Below are 26,647 nucleotides of genomic sequence, written 5' to 3'. Positions count from 1 at the left end.
CATTCTCAACCTGATACCCCATCTTTCCCCCACAGCAGACTCCTCCTCTTCATTTATTATCGCATCATCGCTTGGTTCCTCCCCAGCAACTACACCACCTCTCCCCCCCCCCCCCCACCCGCCCCTACCCTTCCCTTTTACGCTTGATTTCTTCCATTCCCACTTTGTCTCAGTTAAAGGCTCTGACATAAAATATTGGCTGTGAACTTCTCTCTGAGGATGCTCCTCTTTGTTCAAACAAATACCACATCCTTGCATTCTAGGGATTCAGTTACAGTGAGACAGGACAAAAAAGGGGACAATGTTTCCTGAAATATGGAGGGTTAAGAAGTGATAGGATTGTGTATTTCCAAGCATTAATAGGTGGAGTGACAGTGAGGTCAGATGGAATCAAAGTTGGGTGATATAAACAGACTTACAAAAGGTTAATAGGCTTGCCAACAAAATGAATGACTTGGAACAAAAGGGACTCATGGATAGAAAATTGGCAAGTACCAGTAAAAGGTGAGAGGGGAACAATTTAGGAGGGACAAGAGAGGCAACTTTTCCACTCAGAGGGAGGTCCGTATCTGGAATGAGTTGCCAGAGGAAAATGTAGAAGCGGATCCAAAATAATGTTATGTGTTATTTGGACAGATTTATGAACAGGAAGGGCTTAAAAGAATATGGTCCAAATACAAGCAAATGGTTCATGCCCAGAATACTAAATTGTTCTATCCAATACGGCTCTAATAAAAAGAATAGTAGTGAGTGGCTGGAAGGAAGTTCCCCAGTGGTTGGCAAGAGGACAGTAACTGACTTCAAGGAGATGGATGCAGCCTAATGGAATGGTCTATCTATATCAGTGGCAGATGCAAGTAAAAATGGAAAAACGTGGAGTTTTTTTTTGCAAAATAAATGCTTCAAGAAGGGGTACAAGATCAGATCCTGGAGAGATATTTGCATAGATCATTGAAGGTAATGATAAGTGGAAAAAGACATGCATAAATGTTTTCCAATAGAAGCACCGAGTGCAAGAGCAAGGAGTCACAATCAGTCCTCTGGCTCACCCACAGCTGGAACGTCGTATCACATTCTGAGCGCCGCAACCCCTTCAGAGCACCGCTCTTTTGGAAAGATATAAAGGTTTCAGAGTTTTCAGCTGAGCTTTATCAACATGATTCCAGGGATGAGGTTCTTTTGTTACTTCTTGAGGTTAATGGTTTATAATCATACACATTGTTCAGCATGTATATGCACGGAAATTCTTACTTGCTGCAGCAAGTAAGGAAAAACTATAATCGCAAACACATTAAATTAAGAGACAATAAATACATAAGATAGATAAAATTATTCACATTAATTCTAGAGCAATAAAAAGTAACTTGTAATCGTGCAAATAGTTCTTTTGTGAAGTCTCGATAGTCAACAATTAGTGTACCAAGGGGAGGTTCAAGACTGATGGAAAGAAACTGTTCTTGAACCCAGAGGGTTCTGTACCTTCTGCCCAAAGGTGGTAGTGAGAAGAGGTTGTGACCAGGGTGATGGGCTGCCTTTATGTTAGCCGCCTTCCTGAGACAGCATCTCACGCGGATATCTGCAATAGATGGGAGGTCAGAGCAGGCGATGGACCTGCTATATCTGCAATAGATGGGAGGTCAGAACAGGTGATGGACCTGGCTATATCTGCCACCTTCTGCATTCCTGGGAACTTGAGTTGCCAAAAAAGGCTGTGATGCAACCAGTCAGTGCACCTGCAGAAGTTTGATAGAGCATCTGACAATAAGCCAAATCCCCTCGAACTTCTTTGAAAGTAGAGGTGTTGGTGTGGCTTCACAGTTGCCTTGATGTGCTGGTTGTGGGAGAGGTCTTCTGAAATATGGACTCCCAGGAATTTGAATGTTCTGACTCAAGAACAAAAAAAAAGTGGCACTGCCTGAGCTTCCGTAACAGCAGCGCTGCTGTTAGTGTGGACTCAGGAGAATGGTGAGTGGAGACACAGCGTTGCTATGCATGGTCCTACCACCTGGTCTGAATGCCAAAGCCTCCATACAGGATTTAAATGGCCTGCTAAAGGAGTCCATAGTGTTTTTTTAATCCTACAACCTTGAAGGTCTGGGCCCAAGATGATGACACACCATGAGAGGTTGCAGACTCGTGGGAGCAAAGCACCAGAAATAGGGAGAACACCCCTCATCCCTGTTGAGAAGGAAAACATAGGAGACGACCCTACAGAGAAGGTGACCATGCAGCAGACCAGCGAGGGTCTCAGAGGCTGAAGGACCCACACGGGCTGTGAGGTGTTGGTAACTTGTGGATGAAGGACCAACACAGGCTGTGGGCTGGTGGAGACTAGCTCATGGGAACCAGGTATTGGAACTAGGATTTGAGCAGGCGATGAGGGCAAGAAGGTCTCCTGAAGGGCGTCAGGCATTGAAGGATTCTTGATTGTATGAGATTTGGATCTGGAGCTTGGGTTGCTGATGGTTTGAACAGGAGTCTATATGGCCGCAAAGGCTGCAAGAGCGCTGGAGACTAAAACACGGGTACTCATAGACTCTAAAGGGACTCTCTTTTGCTTCTCTTTCTCATATTGTTAGGGGCGCTGGGCAATGCTCATGGCGACTCTTTGTTTGCCTCATAGCAGACAAAAATTGAAGCATTTCATATATATTACCTTTTCATGGTTAGCAATAACAGTTAATGATCAGCACAGTTGGCAATAGTGGTTAGACTTTGCAGCGCCAGCGATCTGGACCACAGTTCGAATCCTGCGCTGTCCATAAGGAGCTTTTACGTTCTCCCCGAGTCTGCATGGGTTTTCCCCGGGGGTTCCTGTTTCCTCCTACCGTTTGAAACATACCTGGGGTTGTAGGTTAATTGGGTGACACAGATTTGTGCCCTGACATGGCCTGTTACCATGCTGTATGTCTAAATTTAAAATCTTTTAATAAAATTTAAATAAAAGGAACCTTTGAGATGTCAGTACCACTGACCGATCATTATTGAGGCAGGCCATCTTGCTCTTCTGGGGCACCAGAATTATGGATACCCTTTTGAAACAGGTGGTAACCTCTGACCATTGTAGAGCAGTTAAAAATGTCTGCAAAATCTCCAGCCAGTTGGTTTACCCAAGTTTTGGTGACACAGCCAGGTACACTGTCTGGGCTGGATGCTTTCCGAAGATCCTGAAGGTTCTGCTCATCTCAGCATCAGAGCATATTCACCTAGGTCAGTCTGTTTATCTCAGAACAAAGGAAGCTTTGAAGAGATCTGATGGAATTAAAGTCACAAATAGTGCAGATTCTCATTGGTGAAGGGGGTCAATAACTCAGGGTCACAGTGTGAATGTAAATGGCAACAGAACTAAATGTGCCAAGAGAGTAAAGATATCTCCACAGTGGCTGGTTAGTGTCCGGAATAGAGTGGCAAGAGTAGGGTAACAGATTCAAGTGTAGAATCTAAAACAAAACACATGCAATAACTGGAAAGAAAGGAGAATAGTGAGATGGTTGGAGATATGGGTCAGATGTATTGTTTTTATAAAATGGAGCTAGCACGTACCCAACAGGCCCATATTTTTCCTTCCTGGTTGCATCATTCTCTGAGATGAAAGGGAACTAATAGAGTAATGGGGGAGAAGCTATTACTGCTAGTTGTGGTCTTTAACCCCAAGGGATAAAGCCTGAAAATTTGAATCAGGCCTTTCAGGGGCGTGATAAAAACTTGACACTAGGAGGAGGACAAAAAGTTGGAATCTTCTTTCATGTACAGCCTCTGTTGCTTCAATTGTTTGTTTGATACCTCAGGTAATAGACTTTTGTAAACTAGGGTGGCAGGAATGTGGGGCAGAGCAGAGTCCCTATAAACTAACTGCAAGTGAGACTGTCAAAAACTGGAACATTCCTCAATAGATGACTGGTAACACTGCATCAAATTTCTGGACATGCTCAAACAGATCATCAAGATCACTGTAAATTATACTTCAGAACACCGACAAAACCTTTGTGAGCTTCTCAGAAGGCCACTATATTTCTACATTCTATCAGAGGTGATATGACTGTGTTTTTCAAAGCACAGAGATGGGTGATGAGGAAGGAGAGATGTAGGGGTAGTAATAAATTCACTTCCCAAAAGATATTGACTTCCAAAAGGCATTTGATAAAATACCACATAAGCTTGTCAAAATGAAGAGATTTCTGAAACAGAATAAAAATGAATCATGGATTGATACATGAATATATGCATTCTTCAGATTGCTAAATATGCTTGCACTGACCACCAATAACAATCAAATAACTGAACATCTACTAACTGAACATTTGCAACAGTGCATTAAATATCCAAATGTGCTTCAAGTGACACTAAAATTCATGTAACAGATATCACAATGTGATTAATTTTATCATTTCCAACAGTGCATCAGAAATCAGAACAGACTCAAAATGATCATTTGGAACTCCCCACCTGAAATTTGAACAGCACCAAGCTGGTTGTCAATGGGAGCTAATGGGACACCAGGTCTGTGGTGACCATGATGCCAAACTGACCTAATCCCATCTGCCTATAATGGTCCACCTCTCTCTTTTCCCTGCCTGTTCAGGCATCTGTCCTAATGCTTCTGAATCTTTGCTATCATCTGTTTCCACCACCTTTTTTCTTAAAATAAACTTTATTCACATTAAAATATACATGTACAGTGTAAAGCAGGGTTTCCCAAACTTTTTCTTTCCACTCACATACCACCTTAAGTGATTCCTGTGCCATGGGTGCTCTGAGATTAGTAAGGGATTGCTTAAGGCGGTATGCGAATGGGAAGGGAAGGTTGAGAATCACTGCTCTAGACCCAGTTGTTACTGAAATATTTTGCTTGAGAAAAATTGTCATTGGCCCATTTCCTTTGGAGTTATAAAACCATGCACATAACGAATCAATTAGGTACGATTGAAACAGTGGCTTTACAAGTACAAGTAATGAAACAGCGTTCTCTGTTCCTCCGTGCAAAATACTGCAAATGCACATACAGACATATCACACATACAGACAAATGATACATATGCACAGTATGTATCTACAAGTATTAAAATAAATAAATATTATTAAATAAATAGTAGAGTCAGTTCATCAGTCTCATTGCCAATGGGAAGAAACTATTTCTCAGCCTGGTGGTTCTGGCTCTGATACACCTGCTCCTCTTTCCCAACGAGAGTAAGATGCTGCATGAGGGGTGATTGAGGTCCCCAATGATTTTGTGAGCCCTCTTTAAACAATGATCCTGGTATAACATCGAGGGTTGTAGGGGTGGGGTGGGGGAAGTGAAGGGAGACCCCAGTGATCCTCTCTGCTGCTTTTAGATTGACCTCTCATCCAATGCTCTACAGCAAATGTACCATGACCGTGATGCAGCCAGTCTCAGTCTTCTCAGGAAGTCCAGTTGGTGCACCTTCTGACAAGTGGAGATGTTGAGTGTCCATGATAGGTCACTTCTTAAGTAGAACGGTGCTCTCTAATCTCTCCACTAATGTGTAGTGGAGGGTGGTCATCCCTGGTCTACTTGAAGTTCACAATCATCTCCTTTGCCTTGTCTATGCTGAGACTCAGGTTGTATTCTAGCACCATTTCGTGAGATTTTCCACCTCTTCTCTGCAGTGCAATACATTATTGTTGCTGCTGAGGCCAACTACTGTCATATCATCTGCAAACTTGATGAGTGTTGGAGTCGGATCTAACATTGCAGTCAGTTGCATGAACGAGCTCAGTGTGATGGTACTCTGCTGCCAAACTGGATAGTCTGTGGTCTTTCCATTAGGAAGTCCAGAATCCTGTTAGAGAGAGGGGTGTTGAGTCCCAGTAAGGACAACTTCTCAATGAGCCCCTGAGGTATGATCGTATTTAATTATGAGCTGAAGTCAATGAACATCAGCCTGGCAATATGGGGCACTGTAATCCAGGTGGGACAGGACATTTCTATAGTATGAAGGGCTTCCCACCAATCTTGGCCCCCAATATCTGGCAGGACTCTAGACTGTGGTCCTTCCCCACAAAGCCCTCGAGTTGGCTCCAACAAGCTTCAATGCATCCTCGGCATGTCTTCCTGCAGTGTGCCAGTTAGTATTCCCCCACCACCATCTCGCTGTGCTGGAAGACCAACAGATTTAGGCCAGAGAAAAGGTTGCCTTTCATAGAGTTGATGATCTTCCAGCTGCTCTGGATCCACTCTCTGCAGATCCCAGGGAACAACCTGTAAATCAGAGACCCCTCTGTCACAATGTTGATGGGGATGAAGCATGGCAAGGACCCTTGTATCCTTCTCCACACACCTTTGTTTCTGCCATCTTACCTGGCTGTATATTCTAGGCAAAAACTTGCCCTGCACATATCCTTTAAACTTTCCCATTTCACCTTAAAAGTCGTGACATAGTGAACCAATCAACAGAATATGGGTTCAAGGCACACAAATTCAGATCTTTGACACATTGTTTCCCAAGGTCAGTCAGTTAAGGTATCTCAATGTGTGAATATAACAAATATACTCAGGCAGATAATGCCTGTATAAACATGAGCTGAGCAATAGTCCCAGCTGCCCAGTAGTTAGAATGCATCAGTTACCTGAACACCTGTGAAATGTTAAAAGCAATCCATCAAATATCCAAATACTCACAAACTAAATGCTCCCAACACTTCACAAAAAACATATTTCCAATTGACCATAAGTGAGAATGTGCCAGTGAGCTGAAAAGACTCAAATTGACAGTTTGTCATTTCCATTAAGAGGAGAGAAATTAACATAAAAAAAAGTCTGTTGCACATCCGAACTGGCATCAACTAAATGACCATTGGTAAAAGTGCATCTGAAGTGGGACCTGCTCGAATTGACTTCATAACAGTTCCTCAGATACCTGAGCATTCATCAACCAGGAGGTTTAAAGTAAACATTAACTGTGCATCAGACGCCAGGCATTCATAAATTAGCCAATAAAAGCATGTCAGGTATGAAACATGCCCGAATGAGCATTGTACAGTGCATCAGATACCAACACATCTGGCTGAAATATGTCTTCAAATTTCTCCAACAAACCAATGGCAAAAGCATCAAATATGTGCAAACTGGCAGTTCCAAAGGGTACATCAGATAACCAAAGACTTTTGAATTCTCTGCTTGTGACATTGAGGGTACATGTGCACACTTGTTAGTAACTTTCTGTCAGCAGGTCGAACACAAGAAACTGATCATTGATAACCATGCAAAAGATCCTGCAAACTCCTCAACTGTCGTTCTGAATAGACTTGGAGAGACTTAAACATCCATAAACCAACCACAATGAATAATGCAACACAGGCCTAGTAATGCTCAAACTAACTACTTCTCTGCCTGAGCACTCCCAAACATACGACTGGTCACTGGGCATCAAAATACAGAAATCAACTCCTGCCAAGATTGTCAAGTAGATGAACATACTTGAACTGACCATTGGTGACAGTCTCTCAAATAGCTGAAAATAAGGGAATTAACTATGAGTAACAATGTGCTGAACATAGATGAACCAACCACTGCCAATTGGGTGTCAAATACCTGAACACATTTGAACTGAACTAGTAAATGCATCAAAATGATAACACTGCTAAGAAGTCTGAGGAGATATAGCGTATTGTCAAATACTCTATCTCAACATCTGCAGGCTCACTGTGGAAAGTATACTGACCTGTTGCATCACAGCCTAGTTTTGGAATTTAAGTGTCCAGAAACAGGAGTTCAAAAGCTGTGAGGTAATGTTGCCGCTCTAGAAGACTAAATTTGGATCACACTTGGAGTACTGTGTTCAGTTATTTCACCTCATTATAAGAAGAATGTGGAAACTTTAGAAAGGGTGCAGTGGAGATTTACTAGGATGTTGCCTGGATTGGAGAACATACCATATGAAGCAAGGCTGACTGAAGTGGGATCTTTCTCTTTGGAGCAATGGATGAGAGGTGACAATAGAGGTATATAGATTATGAGGAGCATAGACAGCCAACAGGTTTTCCCCCCACAGCAACAATAACAAATACCAGAAGATTTCTGTTTAATGTGAGTGGAACAAAGTTCAGGGGAGATGTCAGAGGTATGATTTTTTAAAAATACACAGAATGTGGTGGGTGCCTGGAATACATCGACAAGGTTGGTGGTGGAGGCAGGTCCTCTAGGAAAAATCCAAAGACTCTTGAATTGGCACATGGATGCAAGAAAAATAGAGAAATATGGGCTGTGAGGGAGGGAAGGATTAGATTGTTTGTGAAGTAAATTTATATAGGTTGGCACAACACTGTGGGATGAAGGACCTGTACTGTGCTGTAACAATTCTCAGTTCAATGTATATAGAGAGTAACAAACAGAGCCAAGTCCACAACAGGCTCAAATCTCCCTTCCATTGAAGGCATCTATGTAAGGCACTGCTTCAAGGAGGCAGCCAACGTCACAAAGGACCCCATCACTTTCGTCACAACCTTTTTTTTTGCTGCTACCTTCAGGCAGAAGGGAAGAAGCCTATAGTCTAGCACCCCTATGTTCAGGGACAGTTCTTATCCAATGACTATTAGAATCTTGAATCTCGCCTTACCACCCTAACCATAAGATACTCCTTCTTTGGCTTGGCTTCGCGGACGAAGATTTATGGAGGGGGTAAAAAGTCCACGTCAGCTGCAGGCTTGTTTGTGGCTGACAAGTCCGATGCGGGACAGGCAGACACGATTGCAGCGGTTGCAGGGGAAAATTGGTTGGTTGGGGTTGGGTGTTGGGTTTTTCCTCCTTTGCCTTTTGTCAGTGAGGTGGGCTCTGCGGTCTTCTTCAAAGGAGGTTGCTGCCCGCCAAACTGTGAGGCGCCAAGATGCACGGTTTGAGGCGTTATCAGCCCAGTGGCGGTGGTCAATGTGGCAGGCACCAAGAGATTTCTTTAGGCAGTCCTTGTACCTTTTCTTTGGTGCACCTCTGTCACGGTGGCCAGTGGAGAGCTCGCCATATAACACGATCTTGGGAAGGCGATGGTCCTCCATTCTGGAGACGTGACCCATCCAGCGCAGCTGGATCTTCAGCAGCGTGGACTCGATGCTGTCGACCTCTGCCATCTCGAGTACTTCGACGTTAGGGATGTAAGCGCTCCAATGGATGTTAAGGATGGAGCGGAGACAACGCTGGTGGAAGCGTTCTAGGAGCCGTAGGTGGTGCCGGTAGAGGACCCATGATTCGGAGCCGAACAGGAGTGTGGGTATGACAACGGCTCTGTATACGCTTATCTTTGTGAGGTTTTTCAGTTGGTTGTTTTTCCAGACTCTTTTGTGTAGTCTTCCAAAGGCGCTATTTGCCTTGGCGAGTCTGTTGTCTATCTCATTGTCGATCCTTGCATCTGATGAAATGGTGCAGCCGAGATAGGTAAACTGGTTGACCGTTTTGAGTTTTGTGTGCCCGATGGAGATGTGGGGGGGCTGGTAATCATGGTGGGGAGCTGGCTGATGGAGGACCTCAGTTTTCTTCAGGCTGACTTCCAGGCCAAACATTTTGGCAGTTTCCGCAAAGCAGGACGTCAAGCGCTGAAGAGCTGGCTCTGAATGGGCAACTAAAGCGGCATCGTCTGCAAAGAGTAGTTCACGGACAAGTTTCTCTTGTGTCTTGGTGTGAGCTTGCAGGCGCCTCAGATTGAAGAGACTGCCATCCGTGCGGTACCGGATATAAACAGCGTCTTCATTGTTGGGGTCTTTCATGGCTTGGTTCAGCATCATGCTGAAGAAGATTGAAAAGAGGGTTGGTGCCAGAACACAGCCTTGCTTCACGCTCTTTTGTTCACCAGTGATAGGATGGGCTGAATGGCCCCTCAATGCTGTAAACCTGATTTTATAACTGCTATAGTGAAATGGAAAGAGCTATGCTGGTAACACGGAGAGATCCCACAACACAAGGGGCAGTGACAGATATCCAGGTGCACTTTTACTGAAGATTTGGAACAGGCCACTGGAGATCAGAATCCATTGTCAGAGCAGCAGAGCTGTCGAACAATGAGTTAAACTAGCGACCGGCGTGCTCTCTCAGATGAACACATCCAAACTAATTTCAATAACACCAAGAGATTCCCATGTTCCCCCCCCCCCCCCCCCCCCCGTCAATATCAAGTTTGGACCCTGACAACAGTGACAGATGCACGAACACATTTAATCTATTAATAACCATGCGTTAGATAACCGAACGCCCTGGAACTGACTACTATTTTTCCAATATCGAATACCTGCACACGCGATGGAAACCTGTTCTAATTGCTATCAGCGACCGAGAGCAAAGAAGATGATGCTTCGACCTTGTTGACCACAGTTCACCCTTGAACCTCTCGAGAACCGATGGTAGCAACATTGTACCAAACTAGAATGAGCCCAAGTGGAAAGAGTTCGTCAACTGATCACACAAGATCTCCAAATTGACTCGAATAATTATGGAAGAAAGTGAGATAGGAAACAGTTTTGGTGGAGATTCAAGCGATTTGCTGACTGGATTTCCTTTGGTTTCTCCCCTTAAGGAAGTCTCTGCACAATCGAAGCTTCCGAAGTGGCAACCCCCTCCCCTCCCTTCCCCAACTCACCAGCATTCCCATTACATCGCTCCAGAGGGTGCAGAAGGCTTCGGGCAGCCCGGCCGAGGGGGACTGAGGCACGGAGACACCGCTCGTATTTTCCTCCATGTCTTATCCGATCGCCAACAGTTTGCGACCAAGATTCCGTGGGAGGAAGGGAGGGCAGGGGGCGCAGCGCTAAGCGGATCACGCTCCTCCGAAGCTCCTTGCCATTGCTCGCTCCGCCTCTCAATCCCTGCAACAGGCGGCCAGTTTCCTCCGGACGAGCTTCAGCGAGCGGGGCTGCCCTTCCTCTGGCCACGCTCCGGGGGCATCGGGCGCACCCCAGCGCCTGTCACTTCTGCAACTCCTCTCTCAAAGTTTGTCCAGCACTTCGCCAGATGTCTGAGGACAGGGAAAGACAAGGAGGAGATGGGGGGGTGGGAGCAAACATTTCGCCCACCGCTCACTGGGTCTTCAGCCCGATCCCTGCGGGGTTCTGCTTCACCGTTCACCCGCTCTGGACGTTCCCTCGAAGGACAGCATTTCACTCAACGAGGCTGAAGACAAGATAGCCCTAGGTGCCGCAGGGTTAACAGACATCCCGGCTCCCGGACCAAATGGACTCTCCCGCCTGCTTCCTCCGCACCCCCTCCCACATCAGTACTTGGTCTACAAAAGCGGCTCTGATGTCAGACGCTGCTCAGGAATAATTGCAACGCGTTGCATCTGTTTGGCCGAGTGCTCATATATAACCATATAACTGTTTACAGCACAGAAACAGGCCATGTCGGCCCTTCAAGTCCGTACCGGTTCACTCGCCACGGCAGCCCGAAAACTCCTGCAGCCCGGAGACCGGCCGCGGGCCACAAGTTGCGAGGTTCGGACTGATTAAGAAGCCTCAGGCACAGTGTGGAATGGTGGGACGAGGTTCCAAGGAGAAGCTGTTCCCCTCCCCCTTGCCGGCAATCAGAGTGAACACAGATTGAAGATAACTGGCTGGATAAGAAAGCACGAGAGTTGACGAGGATTCTTTTCAGGCAGTCGGTTGTCGCCAGGGATGACGGAAAGGGCGCTGGAGTTAGATTCAATGGTTAATTTCAGACGAGAAATGGCATCCCCTCGCAAAGGGGAAGCAATGATGAGAGGAGTGGAACAAATCAGGTGGCTTTCTCAGAAAGTTACGATTTTATCTTTATGCTGATTAATTATTATTGTGGTGAAATTGCTTACAAATTCCACGCAGCAACTTACTGCAGGAGAAGTCAGTGGAGGACGACGCTCCCCTCACTGAGCACCACACAACAGGCTGGAGGAAGGAAGCAGTCAGCCTTCCCTGGTTTTCCGGCGGCGATGTTGACTGGCTGTGAGCATCCAGTCATTGGATGTTGTCTGACCCGCTGAGTTCCTCCAGCCTGGGGTGTGTTGCTCCAGCTTCTGCAGTCTCTATTGTGTTTATTTCCTTCAACAAAGGGAGCTTATTCAGTGATCCCCCAAAAAAATCACATTCATTCAAAAATAATTCACATGAAGAGGGTGGCACGTTGAGCCGTGGCGGTGAGCCTTGACGGCTCCAGCAAGCAGGACCAGGGTTTGAAATCCGCGCTTTCTGGAAGGAAAGCTCCCCATGTCTGTGGGTGTTTCCCTGGTTTCCTCCCACTGTTCAAAATGTACCGGGGGTTGTCGGTTCATTGGGTGGCACAGACTCATGAGCCGAAATGGCCTGTTACCATGCTGTGTGCCTTTTTTTCTAATAAGTTTCCTATTACGGTACAGTGTCTAAAGGAAGGAGATGAGTCAACATATCGGAGGAAGATTGAAAATTTGGCTGAACAGTGTCACCAAAATCAAGGAGCTGATTGTTGACTTCAGGAAAGGAATCCAGTAATCAGAGGGTGAGCAAATAAGTTCTTGGGGGTCACTATCTGAAGAGGATCTTTCCTGGACCCAACACACCAATGGCATTGTGCACATCAGCACCTCGACTTCCTCAGGAGTTTGCAGAGGTTTGGTATGATGCCAGAAACCCTGGCAAATTTCTTAGAGGTGGGATGGAAAGTGTGCTGATTAGTTGCATCCCAGTCTGGTATGGGGACACCAATACCCCCGAGCATAAAGCCCTGCAAAAGGTAGTGAACGCAGCCCAGGACATCACAGGCAAAACCCTCCTCACTATCCAGAACATCTACAGGGAACACTGCCATCAGAGAGCAGCAGCAATCATCAACGAGCCACACCACTCAGGGCATACTCTGTTCTTGCTGCTGTCATCAGGAAAGAGGTATAGGTGCCATAAAGACTTGCACCACCAGGTTCAGGAACAGCTGCTTCCCCCCACCATCAGACTCATCAACAAACTCAATCAGGGACTCTTGCACTTTACTGATTTTTTAAAAATTCTCTGTATTGCACAGTTTGTTGACATTCGTTATTTGTTCACATGTATACATTGTGGGTTCTTTTTGCACTAATTCTGCCTCACCTGCAGGAAAAAGAATCTCAGGGTTGTATGTGATGTCATGTATGTTCTCTGACAATAAATCTGAATCCAAAATTGACACACCATTTACAAGTTTAAATGGTCAATCCCATCCAAAATGCACTCCAGCCCAGCAGTCTCTCTTGTTTGCCTTTTCTCACTGAATTTTACTTTTCAACATGTGTCATCTTTGATTTTCTTGAACCACAAACACAACTTATAGAGATAGACCCCACAGAAACAGTCCCTTCAGCCCAACTCACCAATCTGCCTAAAATGCCCACCTGAGTTAGTTCCTCTTCCCCCTGTCTTGTCCTTATCCCTTTAATCCTGGCCAAATTTAATGTTATTACAGCACCAGTGACCTGGGCTGGAATCTGCCGTTGATTGTAAGGAGTTTGCATGTTCTCCCCATATCTTGAGTGGATTTCCTCTGGGTGCTTCAGTTTCCTCCTATACTCCAAAAATGTACGGGATTACAAGGTTAATTTGGGGTCCAAGAGCTCATGGGTCAGAAGGACCTGTTTTACTGAGCTGTATATCTTTATAAAGCTTCCCAGTTGTACCTACCTCGACCTTCGCCAGCCACTATGTGAAAAGGTTATCCCTCAAATCCGTTTTCAACCTTTCCCTCCCTCATCTTATACCTACCCTTCAGTTTTAGACTTCCCTGCCTGGAGGAAAAGACCGTGACTACTCACCTTATCAATTTCCCTCATGGTTTAGTATCCCTCGATTTGATCAGCCTTCAGCCTCCCTCAGCAGCTTGCTTGTCAGGCCACTCACCTTCCACTCCAAATACTCACTTCCTGTGGTGCACATGAGCTAAAGTGCATACTGCCCAGAATAGGCAGTGCAGTCACTAACCCAGACTACTCCAACAGCATCTCCCAACCCAATGACCTATGGTAGCAGTTAAGCAGAATGCCACCACCTGCATGCTCCCCTTCATATGACCCACCATTCTGACTCACAAAGCTCACCCTCTTCCTTCATCATCATTGTGTCGACATCTTCAGATCCCTATCCCACAGCCATATAGAACTAATCAAAATTATTGGTGAAGAGCAACATTGTTTTTACCCAAAGTAGCCATATCCTTTCTTCCATAATCTCCTTCAACTTAAACAATCTTCATTTTGAGATACCCGTTGTGAAGAGATTGTACCAATCTTATCAATTTGTTTGTATATAACTTGTACAATATGAAATCAAAAGAGTGGGCATACAAGGAAGCAAAAATTAGTGGAAAGATTGAGGATTGGGAAGTTTTTTAAAAACTTACAGAAGGTAACCAAAATACTCATACGGACAGAAAATATGAAGGTAGGCTAGAAAATAATATTGAAGAGAATACAAAAAGCTTTTCAAGTATATAAAGAATAAGAGAGGTGAGGTGAGACCACTAAAGAATGATGCTAGAGAAATAATGGGAGAGAAGGAAATGGAAGAGGAACTCAATGAGTATTTTACATTCGTCTTCATGTTGAAACAAGGAGGCTGGATAAGGGAGATGCAGTGGATTTTCAAAAGGCATTTGACAAGGTGCCACACATGAGGCTACTTAACAAGAGCTCAAGGTATAACAGGAAATGTACTAGTGTATGTAGATTATTGGCTGGTGGACAGGAAGTAGAGTCTGGATACAGGGATCATATTCAATACCCACAGGGGTCGGCCGGTGTTGGGGCCGCTTCTTTGTATGTCGTATATTAATGATTTGGATTATGGAATAATTAGCTTTGTGGATAAGATACAAAGATAGGTGGGGGAGGAGGTAGTGTAGAAGAAACATTGGATTAGGTGAATGGGCAGAGGAGTGGCAAAATAAATATGTCAGAAGGTGTATGGTCATGTGCTTTGGTTTAAAAAAAAACTAGCAGGCTATTTTTTTTAAATGGGGAGAAAATTGAAACTACCCAGATGTAAAGGAACCTGGGAGTACTCGTTAGGATAACCTGCAGGTAAATTTGCAGGTTGAGATGGTGGGGAAGAAGGCAAATCCAATGCCAGCATTTATTTCAAGAGGAAGAAAATATAAGAGCAGGGGTGTGATGTTGAGGCTCTATAACATACTGGTGAGAACTCACCTGGAGAATTGAGCATTTTTGGGTTCCTCATTTAAGAAAGGATGTGCTCACTTTGGAGAGGATTCACTCGGATGATTCCAGGAATAACAGGGTTATCATACAAGAAGCATTTGACAGCGCTTGGGCTGTATTTATGGGAATTTAGGAGTATCACCTCGAAAGCCAACTCATACATACGCCTACTCTTCATCGACTACAGCTCGGCCTTCAATACCATTATTCCCTCAGTGCTGGTCAAGAAGCTATAAACTCTGGGCCTCTGCACCCCTATTCTGCAACTGGATCCTTGACTTCCTCAAGCAAAAGACCGCAGTCGGCACGAATTGGAAACAAAGCCTCCTCCTCACTGATCATCAACACAGGCACACCCCACTAGCAGAATCGATAAGAAGAGATAATAATATAAAAGGAATAAAAATAAAAGACAGGGAATATAAAATCAGTCTGTTTGCGGATGATGTGATAGTGTACTTAACAGAACCAGAACTATCAATAAAAGAACTATATAAGAAATTGAAGGAATATGGAGAAGTGTCGGGATACAAGATAAACGTAAATAAAAGTGAAGCAATGCCTATGAATAACGCGGATTTCTCAAAATTTAAGGAGGAATCCCCATTCAGATGGCAAACGCAGGCAATAAGATACCTAGGTGTGCAAATAAACAAAAATCTAGGCCAATTATATAAACTCAATTACAATCCACTAATGAAAAAATTACAGGACGATTTAGAGCATTGGAAAGAGCTACCACTAACACTGATAGGAAGGATAAACTGTATTAAAATGAACATTTTTCCAAGGATACTATACTTATTTCAGGCATTGCCAATACAACTGACAGAAAAATTCTTCAAAGAGTTAAAGAAAATAATAAGGAGATTTTTATGGAGAGGGGGGAAACCGAGGATAGCACTAGACAAATTAACAGAATGGTATAAACAAGGAGGCTTACAATTGCCAAACTTCAAAAATTATTATAGAGCCGCACAATTAAGGTACCTATCAGATTTTTATCAAACAAGGGAAAAACCAGACTGGACGAGACTAGAATTAGATAAAATAGGGGAAAAGATACCTGAACACATATTATATAAATGGGACGAAAAATTGGTACAACATAGAACTTCTCCAGTATTACACCATCTCCTCAATATATGGAAGAAGATACATGTAGAAAGAAATAAAATAAATTACCAAATACCAAAACTAATATTGACGCAAAATAAGCTACTCCCTTTTACAATAGACAACCTTGCCTTTAGAAAATGGGAAAAAAAAGGGATTAAAAGAATAGAAAATTGTTTTTCAGGAAGTAGATTCTTATCCTTTGAACAAATGAGAGATAAGTACAATATAACGGGAGATACAGCGCTGGCATATTACCAACTGAGATCCTACTTGAAAGATAAATTAGGAAGCAACTTGAGTTTACCAGAGGGAAGTAACCTTGAATATGTGATTACAGATACAATGTTAATCAAAAGATTTATAAAAAATATGTATATTAAACTGCAAGAAAAGGAAAATGAGGAAACAAATGGTAAAACTAAACAAAAATGGGAACAAGATTTAAACATAAAGATAAAAAAGGAAACATGGGAGAAGTTATGCTCTGGAACGATGAGAAATACAATAAATACGAGGCTGCGTATGATACAATATAATTGGTTACACAGACTATACATTACACCGCAAAAGTTAAATAAATGGGACCCAACAGTATCTGATAGATGTTTTCGATGTAAAAAAGAAAGGGGAACAACAATTCATGCAATCTGGACATGTGAGAGAGTAGAAAAATTTTGGGATGATCTCAATCAGATATTAAATAAAATAACAGAAAACAATATACCAAAGAATCCAGAGATCTTTCTCCTAAGTAACATAAAAAATAAAGAATTTGGAATTGACTTGGAGGATGCACAAAAAAGATTTGTTAAGATAGCCCTAGCTGTAGCAAAAAAATGTATTATGTCAACCTGGAAATTGGAAGATAATTTGAAAATACAACAATGGTATATAGAAATGAATAAATGTATTCCATTAGAAAAAATAACATATAGTTTAAGAAATAATATTGAAATATTCGAACAAGTATGGGAGCCTTACATTAAATACAATAGCGAAAACCTACCGGGAACAAACATTACCTAAGTTGATGGAAGAAGAAGAGAAGAAAAAAATGGACTCAGTAGAATTTCTGGTGTATTTTTGTTGAATGACAACATTGTCTAACTGAATTAATGCAACCTAGATTGTATAACTAAAATGGATGAGAGGGGGGAGGGATGGGGGGGTGGCTTGGGAGGAGGGAGGGGGGAGGGAGAAAAAGTCACTGTAAATGTGTGGAAAAGAAAAAGTGTATATCATGGCTATTGTGATTTATGGTGTGAAAAATAAAAAATTAAAAAATTTAAAAAAAAAAAAAAAAAAAAAAACCACAGGCACACCCCAAGGATGCGTGCTTAGCCCAGTGCTCTTCTCATTACACACCCATGACTGTGAGGCCAGGCACAATTCCCCCAAGCTATGTACAAATTTGCCGATCACACCACAGTTGTCAGCAGAATCACAAATGGCAATGAAGAAACATACAGGAGGGAGATAGATTAGCTCATTGAGTGGTGTCATAGCAACAATCTTGCATTCACCTTTTGCAAAACCAAAGGCTCACCAGCAGCTATACTTTGTGTGGAGTTTGAGGAGATTCGGTATGTCACCGAAAACTCATGGAAACTTCTACAGGTGTACCGTGGAGAGCATTCTGGCTGATTGCATCACCGCCTGGTATAGAGGCGCAAACTCTCAGGGAAGAATAAACTCCAGAGGGTTGTTAACTCGGCCTGCGACATCACAGGCACCAGACTTCACTTCATTGAGGACATCTATATGAGGTGGTGTCTTAAAAAAGCAGCTGTTAACATCAAAGACCCCCACCACCCAGGCCATGGTTTCTTCACTCTGCTACCATCGGGAAAAAGATACAGGAGCCTAAGCTTCTTCCCCGCTGCCATCACATTCCTGAATAATCAATGAACCAAAGGCACTGCCTTACTTTTCGTGCACTAGTTTTGTTTATTTATTGTTGTAAAAGTGGTTTATATGAATGTTTGCCCTATGATGTTTCCACAAAACACCGAATTTCATGACTTGTTCATGACAATAAATTCTGATTCTGAATGAAGGAGGATCTCGTTGAGACATTTCAAATGTTGAAAGCCATGGACAGAGTAGATATAGAAAGGTTGTTTCCCATGTGAGAGAGTCTAGGACAAGAGGGCACAACTTCAAGATTAAAAAGCATCAATTTCTTCAGCCAGAGGGTGATACATCTGTGGAATTTGTTGCCACAGGCAGTTATGAAGGCCAGGTTATTAGGTGTATTTAAGACAAAGATTGATAGGTTTTTATTTAGCCAGGGCATCAGAAGTTATGGGGAGAAGGCCAGGCAGTGAGGCTGAGTTGGAAAATGGATCAGCATATGATTGAATGGCAGGATACACACAATGAGGTGAATACCCTATTTCTGCTTCTATTATCTTATGGTCTTATTTCCACTGCAGTCACAAAGTGCTTCAGAAACTCAGCAGGTCATTCACTTGGTACAAACTTGTTCTTCTTTAACTTTGTACATTTCCAGACCTGTAACCCTTCTGCTCATTTCCAAAATAAGGTTGGTTGAAGAATCTGAACAGTGGTATATCTAGACTGTGGCTGGATTTAAAGGAACAAATACCAAACAAGACCAGGCAGACCGCAGCAGCTTTGTTATACAAACATTTTTTTATATAACTCAACATACTTGCAATATCAAAAAGCAGCCTCTTGAAAGGAGGTGGCCACATAATATAGTGCACCTGATTGTTCAGTGAAGCTCACTCTCATTGTTTCCGTCTCAAACTGAATAAACAGGCCAGACCAGTTCAAGGTTAAACTTCAACTGCACCCGAAACTAATGAAATGAAACAAATGCAAAGCACATTTGAAGAACATATGGCAAGAATAAAGTAGGAAATGAAAAGTAAACTGAAGGGATTTATCGAGCTGTGCTCTGAAGACTTAGAGCCATTTAAACTTACAGGTTCTCCCCTTGCTCAAGGCAGACTTACCATACGACATTGAAATGGAAATGCACCTCTGTTGATGTGGCGTTACTCTTCCTCTGAGTGACAGCATGTAGAGTATACATACACCTGCAGTCCCTTCAGACGGAGCACTGGAATGGGTGGGCAGGCATTAATTCAATCACTTGCAAAGTAACTGCCGAGGCTTCTCATTTCTTGATCGGTGTTTTCTTTCACCTGATCATGTGTGGCTCTGCCTGCCCACACACTATTGCACCCCCCCCCCCCCACACCCTTCCTTTCCTGAACACCCTTCCTTTTCTGGGTCCAATGACACTTCCACACCAATCCCTCTCAAAATCAAGCTGTCACCATCCACAACCTGCAGCTTGAAAGCTGACACACTGATGGCAAGAAACTCACCTCCCAACTCTGGAGCAAAGAAAAGCGCCACGCCTACTTGAGAAAGAAATTGTATGCAAGTCTGTAGCTCCTTTCAGTCTCTCCCTTTCCTCACAATTACACTCAACGTCACCACAAACATAAAAGCTCCATTATCTGATTGTTGGATTAAATAACACTCATAGCTCAGAAACACACCATTCAGCCCAAGTCTGTTAGCATAACCCAAATTTAAATGTACTTGTTCTATTATTCCTGGTACAATGAGAAGGGTTCTTCTGGGCGCAGTCTAACAGGTTATCTCTTACAGTCATACAGCCATGTAACTCGCACAATTTATGGAGCTACAATGAAAAGATCAATTTCTGACAAGAAAGGGCAGAATGATAGCACTGTTGAGTAGATCCTGCTGGCTGCAGAGAAGAAACTGTCTTCAAACCTGTTGGGGCACAAGCGATGCCAATGAATAATGCGGATTACACAGAGTTTAAAAAAGAATCACCATTTAAATGGCAAACACAAGCAATTCGATACCTACGTATTAGATAATAATTTAGGTCACCTATACAAATTAAATTATCAGCCATTAATGAAGAAATTGCAGGATGACTTAGAACATTGGAAAGAATTACCACTAACACTGATAGGAAGGGTAAATTGCATTAAAATGAATACCTTCCCAGGGTTACAATACCTATTTCAATCGCTACCAATTCCCTTAACAGAGAAATTCTTCAATGAACTAAAGAGAATAATAAGGAAATTTTTATGGAAAGGGGGGGGAACCGAGGATAGCGTTAGATAAATTAACAGAATGGTACAAACAAGGTGATTTGCAGCTACCAAACTTTAAAAATTATTATAGAGCAGCACAATTAAGGTATTTATCAGATTTTTTATCAGACAAGGGAAAAACCAGATTGGATGAAGATAGAGCTAGATAAAATAGGGGAGAAGGTACCAGAACATTATAAGTGGGATGAAAAACTGGTGCAATATAGAAGTTCACCAGTACTGCACCATATACTCAACATATGGAAGAAGATTAACGTAGAAAGAAAAAAAACAAATTACCAACTACCAAAATTATTATTAATGCAAAATCAGCTCATCCCTTTCACAATAGATAACCTTTCCTTTAGAGAATGGGAGAGAAAAGGAATTAAAAGAATAGAAAATTGTTTTTTTTTGGGGAAATAATTTATTGTCATTTGAACAAATGAAGAACAAATATGGAATAACTCATGGTACAATGTTTGCATATCACCAGCTGAAAACCTACTTAAAGGACAAATTGGGAAGCAGACTGAGATTACCAGAAGGAAGCAGCTTTGAATATGTGATTACAGAAACAACGATAATTAAAAGATTTATAAAAAACATGTACATCAAGCTGCAAGAGAAAGAAAATGTTGAAATAAGCTATAAACCCAAAAGTGGGAAAAAGATTTAAACATAAAGATAAAAAAATGAAATATAGGAAAAGTTATGCTCTGGAACTATGAAAAATATAATATATATGAGGTTACGAATGATACAATATAATTGGTTACACAGGCTATATATCACACCCCAAAAGTTAAATAAATGGAATCCAACATTATCAGATAGATGTTTTCGCTGTAAGAAGGAAACGGGAACAACAGTACATGCAATTTGGGCATGTGAGAAAGTGGAAAAGTTTTGGGAAGATCTAAATCGGGTATTAAATAAAATCACAAAAAGCAACATACCAAAAAATCCAGAGATCTAAGTAATATAAGAAGTAAGGAATTAGCCCTCAAACTGGATGAAGCGAAAAAAAAGATTTATTATGATAGCCTTAGCTGTAGCAAAAAAATGTATAATGTCAACTTGGAAATCAGAAGAGAGCCTGAGGGTACAGCAATGGTACATGGAAATGAATAAATGTATTCCATTGGAAAAAATAACATATAATTTAAAAAATAACGTCACAGTATTCGAACAAATTTGGGAACCGTACATGGAACACAACAGAGAGGGCCTACCGCACCTCCACCCCTAAAATGACAGAATGAGAAGACGACGAAATGAACTGACCCAGTGTGTAAAAGTAGATGACACAATTTTCTTGTATATTTTCATTGTGTGATGACATTGTTTAATGGGTTTATTGTATATGTTGAACGTTTAATGGGTTTGGAGGGGGGTGGGAAGGAGGGAGGGAAGGGAGGGGGGAAAAAGGGGAGAAAATGCCACTGTGTACATTTAAGAGGGAAATGTTTGTGTGTATTTTGATTAATATGGTTCATAGTGTGAAAAATTTTAAAAATTAAAAAAACCTGTTTGGGGCACAATTTCATGCTGTTGAGTCTTCTCTTCTCCCAGATGAAAAGAGGGAGAAGAGAGTGTGTCATGTGATGGCTCCTTCATTATGTTGGCTGCCTTTCTGAGGCAGCGAGAGGTATGTGTGGGGCCCATGGAGGGGAGGGAATTTTGTGCGATGTTCTGAGTTACATTCATTACCTATTGGGTCTCTGATCTTGAGCAGAGCAGCTCCCATACCCTGCTGTGATGCACCCAGCAGAGGATGCTTCCGATTGTGCACCTGTAGAAGATGTGGAGGGACTTGGCGGTGTGTGCAAAACGTGTCAGACTTCCTGAGAAGAGCCCCCTCCTTTCTTTCTTTATTGCGTTCTGTCAATAACATCTTAAAACACCTTAAGACACATCACAGGAGAGTACTGAGGTACATACAATTAGCATGGTTTTGTAGCGGGCCGAGCGACCACGCAGTTAGATATCGCTGCCCCAGTCGCCCTACACAAGATGATGCGGGCCCCACTTCCCTTCTGAGGAGAAGCCCGTGGTTGGCAACATGCATTGCCCGGGGTACAGTGCTGCTTCAGTGTTGCCTGCCGTTGGACGGGGAATGACATCGCAACGCACTGATGTCACTTCCTAAGGCCAGCACGCCCCTCACAGGAAGTGAGCTATCTCCTTGAGCAGCGCGAGGAATTCAAAATAAAGTTCAATTACTGGTTCACCTTGTGCTGTGTGGATGTCTCTCATTTTGGTAGCGCTGCTGTTTGCAGACACTACAATGATGACTCCAACAGTTCCAACGTTTTTTTGAACCCACCTCGAATGGGTTAAATGCAGTATGCTACTATCGGTACAGTCGCAACGGCTGTGACCAACGCTGTGGGCGGGCATTTGCTGCCCTTCTGGACAAATCATCCCAGGAATTGGTTACAACTGGCCGAGTCACAGTTCCAGATCAGAGGCCTTGCCTTGGAGGACACCAAGGTTGGCCTCGTCATCAGAGCCCTGGGTGTCACTACCACAGCAAAAGTAAGCTCCTTCGTGGACAATCCCCTTATGGAGTTCAATTCTGGCATTTCATCCTTGATTCCCTGGAACTCAGCCGACATGAGCACGCCGTCCACTTCCTGGATATGCAAGGCCTGGGCGATAGGAACCCCTCCGAGCACATGCACGAAATGGTGGCCTTAGCGGACAGACACACAAACTGTTTCTTGGACGAGGCCCTGTTCCTCTTTAAGCTACTGGTGCATGTTTCCTCGGCCCTATCCACAATGGATTTCAGTGTTCCACACTTGGAAGCCAAAAAGGCAGACAGACTTTTCTGCACCCCACAACAGAGCGCCATATATATGCAACCGATCTACACCTTCAGCATCGCCAGTTCAGCCCCCCCAACAGTAGCCGTAACGAGTACTCAGATAAACAGAGCAATTACTGTTTAATAACACCTGGCCATGCATCCTCCACACTTGTACCCCAACACTAAGTCAAGCATGGCAGTGGGAAATGGACAGGCTATTGGCCAATAGTGGCCTTGGGAGTTGGCCTACTCTACCTCAGGGACCAGCAAACAAAGAGGATTTCCTAGTCGATATGGGCGCAGAGATAAGCCTCATTCGCCAACGAATTTCGAACTCTAACACATTCTCGAGGGCCTTCCTCTAAAGGCAGCAACGGTTCCTCCATTCTGAGTTTCGGCACCCGCCTGGTCACAGTCCATGCCGCGGACATGGTTTCCTGCTGGACGTGTACTATTGCATCCGTGGGACGAGCCCTACTCCAGGCACACGAGCTCCTGGTGGGCATGAAGAGATGCTGTTTGGTTAATACTACCACCTTCTGATCATACCCCCTTACTCTACGGCAAAGTTCTTTCCTGCCATTAGGAATCCACGCTCTGCACCGTAATGAATATGTCCGCCTACTGGCCAACTACCCGTCAACCTCCATGATGCTAAACCAGCACATGGCATGGAGAACCACATCGAGACCCCAGTGTATGCACGGACATGGCGCCTCCCGCAGGACAAACTCCTTCAAGCCAAGACCGAGTTTGCTGCCACAGAGGAGTTGAGTATCGTCAACCACTCAAATAGGCTCTGGGCGTCCCCACTGTACATGGTCCAGAAGAACTCCGGCAGTTGGCACCCGTGTGGTGTCTACAGGCGCCACCGTCCCAGATAGATACCCCATCCCACATGTCCAGGATTTTGCACGAGGTTCCAGGGCTTCTGGATCTTTTCCAAGGTGGACCTTGTCAAAAGATACCATCAGATTCCAGTGCATCCGAACGACGTCCCGAAAACGGCCATTATTACACCTTTCAGACTTTTCGAATTCCTTTGGATGGTTTTCGGTCTAATAAACACAGCCCAGACCTCAGCAATTCCATAGTGACTGTGAAGATAAATGGACATTCCACTAAATGCTTAATTGACACAGGCTCTACTAAAAGATTCACAGACTCACAGACTGTGCAAGAATACAACCTAAATATATATCCTTCCAATTACCGCATATTCCTTGCGTCTCAGTCGCACTCCATGCGTATTCAATAACATTGTATAGTACATTTGTTGTTTGAAGGGGGGATCTTTTGTAAGATCCGCCTGTACATACTTGATGAATTGTGTGCTCCGGTGCTGTTGGGTCTGGACTTCCTGTGCCACCTTAAAAGCATGACCTTAGAGTATTCTGGTTCCCTCCCCCCTATAACGGTTTGGGACAGAGGATCTCTAATATCAGAACCCTCATGCAGCCTCTCCACACTTAATATTGAACCCCCTTCCTCTCTTCCTGAATCTATCCTCAGACTGCAAACCCATTACTACCAAGAGCAGGAGGGACAACACAGCAGAACAAGATTTCATACAGTCTGAGACACAACCTCTGCTCAATGAAGGTATCATCGAACCTCGCATCAGCCCGTGGAGAGCACAAGTGGTAGTGGTAAAAGGGAACATGACCAGGCTATTAATTGACTATAGCTAAACTATTAATCGGTACAAATTCATGGATGCATACCACCACCCATCCCCCCACCCCTGAATTTCAGATATGGAGAACAGTATTGTACAGTATCGGGTCTGTTTGTCCATTGACCTAAAAGTTGCTTATCACCAGCTGCCAATTCGTTCTGAGGACCATCCATATACGGCATTTGAGGCTAACGGTCATCTCTATCAATTCCAGAGGGTTTCTTTCGGTATTACTAATGGGTTTCTATCTTCCAGAGGCAGATGGACAGAATGGTGGATGAGTATGGGTTGAAGGCTACCTTCCCCTACCTCAATAATTTCACCATCTGTGCCACACCTTGGAAGACCATGTCGCCAACCTCCAGAGTTTTCTCCACGCGGTGAAAGCCCTGAACCTCACTTATAGCTCTGAGAGGTGCATGTTCAGGACTAAATGGCTGGCTATCCTTGGCTACGTGGTGGAGAATGGCATCAATGGCCACAATCCCGACAGGATGTGCTCTCTGTTAGAGCTCCCTGTTCCCAGAATCACAAAGGCTTTGAGGAGATGCCTGGGGTTTTTCTCATATTACGCCCAGTGGATCCCTCAATACGCTGATAAGATTTGCCCTCTCTTAAAAGCCACTAATTTCCCCCTCTCGGCTGAAGACCAAACGGCTTTTAACTACCTCCAAAATCACATTGCAAAATCCGCTATGCACACGATGGTTGAGAATGTACCTTTCCATGTGGAAAGTGATGCTTCAGACGTAGCGCTGGCTTCTACCCTCAACCAGGCGGGCAGGCCTGTTGAATTCTTCTCTCGGACATTAAAAGGGCACGTTGTCCAGAACCCCTCTGTGGAAAAGGAGGCTCAAGCCATTGTAGAAGCTGTAAGACACTGCAGACACTACCTGGCTGGTAGGAAATTTATGCTCCTCACTGACCAGCGTTCTGTCGCATTCATGTTCAATAATGTCAAGAGGGGAAAAATCAAGAATGACAAGATTGGTAGGTAGAGGATCGAGTTCTCCACCTACAATTATGACATTGCCTATCAGCCAAGAGCCTTTAATGACCCTCTAGGTGCCTTATCTAGAGGAAGCTGTGCCTCTGCACACACCAGCCAACTGTGGTCTATGTATAATGAGCTCTACCATCCAGGGGTTACCCACATGGCTCATTTTGTCAAGGTGCACAATCTGCCCTACTCCATGGAAGATGTCCAGGAGATGACCAGGTCTTGCCGGGTCTGTGCAGAGTGCAAGCCACACTTCTACCACCCCGCAAAGGCACACCTGATCAAGTCATCCAGGCCATTGGAATGGCTCAGTGTCAATTTTAAGGGACCTCTCCCCTCCGTGAACGGGAACACTTTCTTCCTCTCTGTCATTGATGAGAACTCTCGCTTCCCGTTCACCAACCCGTCCAGATGTGCCCACTCCATCAGTCATAAAGGCCCTAAATTCCATTTTTGCCCTGTTCGGCTATCCCGGCTATATTCATAGTAACAGGGGCTCATCCTTTATGATTGACAAGCTATGTCAGTACCTGCTGGTGAGGGGCATTGCATCCAGCAGGACTACAAGCTAAAACCCTTGGGGAAATGGGCAGGTTGAAAAGGAAAACACCACGGTTTGGAAGGCTGTCAAACTGGCCTTCAAGTCAAGAGGCCTTCCAGACTCACGCTGGCAGGAAGTCCTTGCTATGGGGCTCCATTCCATCTGGTCGCTACTATGTACTGCGACCAACACTACTCCTCACAAGCTCCTATTCAATTAGAAAGAAGGTTGGCATTGGGAACTACACTCCC

The 26,647-nt window shown here is 43.8% G+C and overlaps 1 protein-coding gene across 3 annotated transcripts in view; it reads right to left on the bottom strand.

Annotated features, from left to right (window-relative positions):
• The window catches only part of sash1a (SAM and SH3 domain containing 1a), a 202,604-nt gene that overhangs the window by 136,764 nt on the left and 39,193 nt on the right, over positions 1–26,647 (bottom strand). The window contains exon 1 of one of the 3 annotated variants that reach the window (XM_069932256.1): positions 19,232–19,449. The exons of 1 other annotated variant lie outside the window; for it this stretch is intronic. In XM_069932256.1, coding sequence (XP_069788357.1) covers positions 19,232–19,234 — 3 coding nt within the window. In that variant the 5' untranslated portion in view covers positions 19,235–19,449. Of the gene's footprint in view, positions 1–10,580; positions 11,439–19,231; positions 19,450–26,647 lie in introns of those variants that run through there. One more of the 3 variants, XM_069932255.1, reaches the window with a different exon arrangement.

Source organism: Narcine bancroftii, chromosome 4, assembly GCF_036971445.1.
Source record: "Narcine bancroftii isolate sNarBan1 chromosome 4, sNarBan1.hap1, whole genome shotgun sequence".
In the NCBI taxonomy this organism is placed as follows: domain Eukaryota; kingdom Metazoa; phylum Chordata; class Chondrichthyes; order Torpediniformes; family Narcinidae; genus Narcine; species Narcine bancroftii.
Note: the sequence above shows the minus strand (reverse complement) of the source record. Positions and strands in the feature narration are given on the sequence as shown.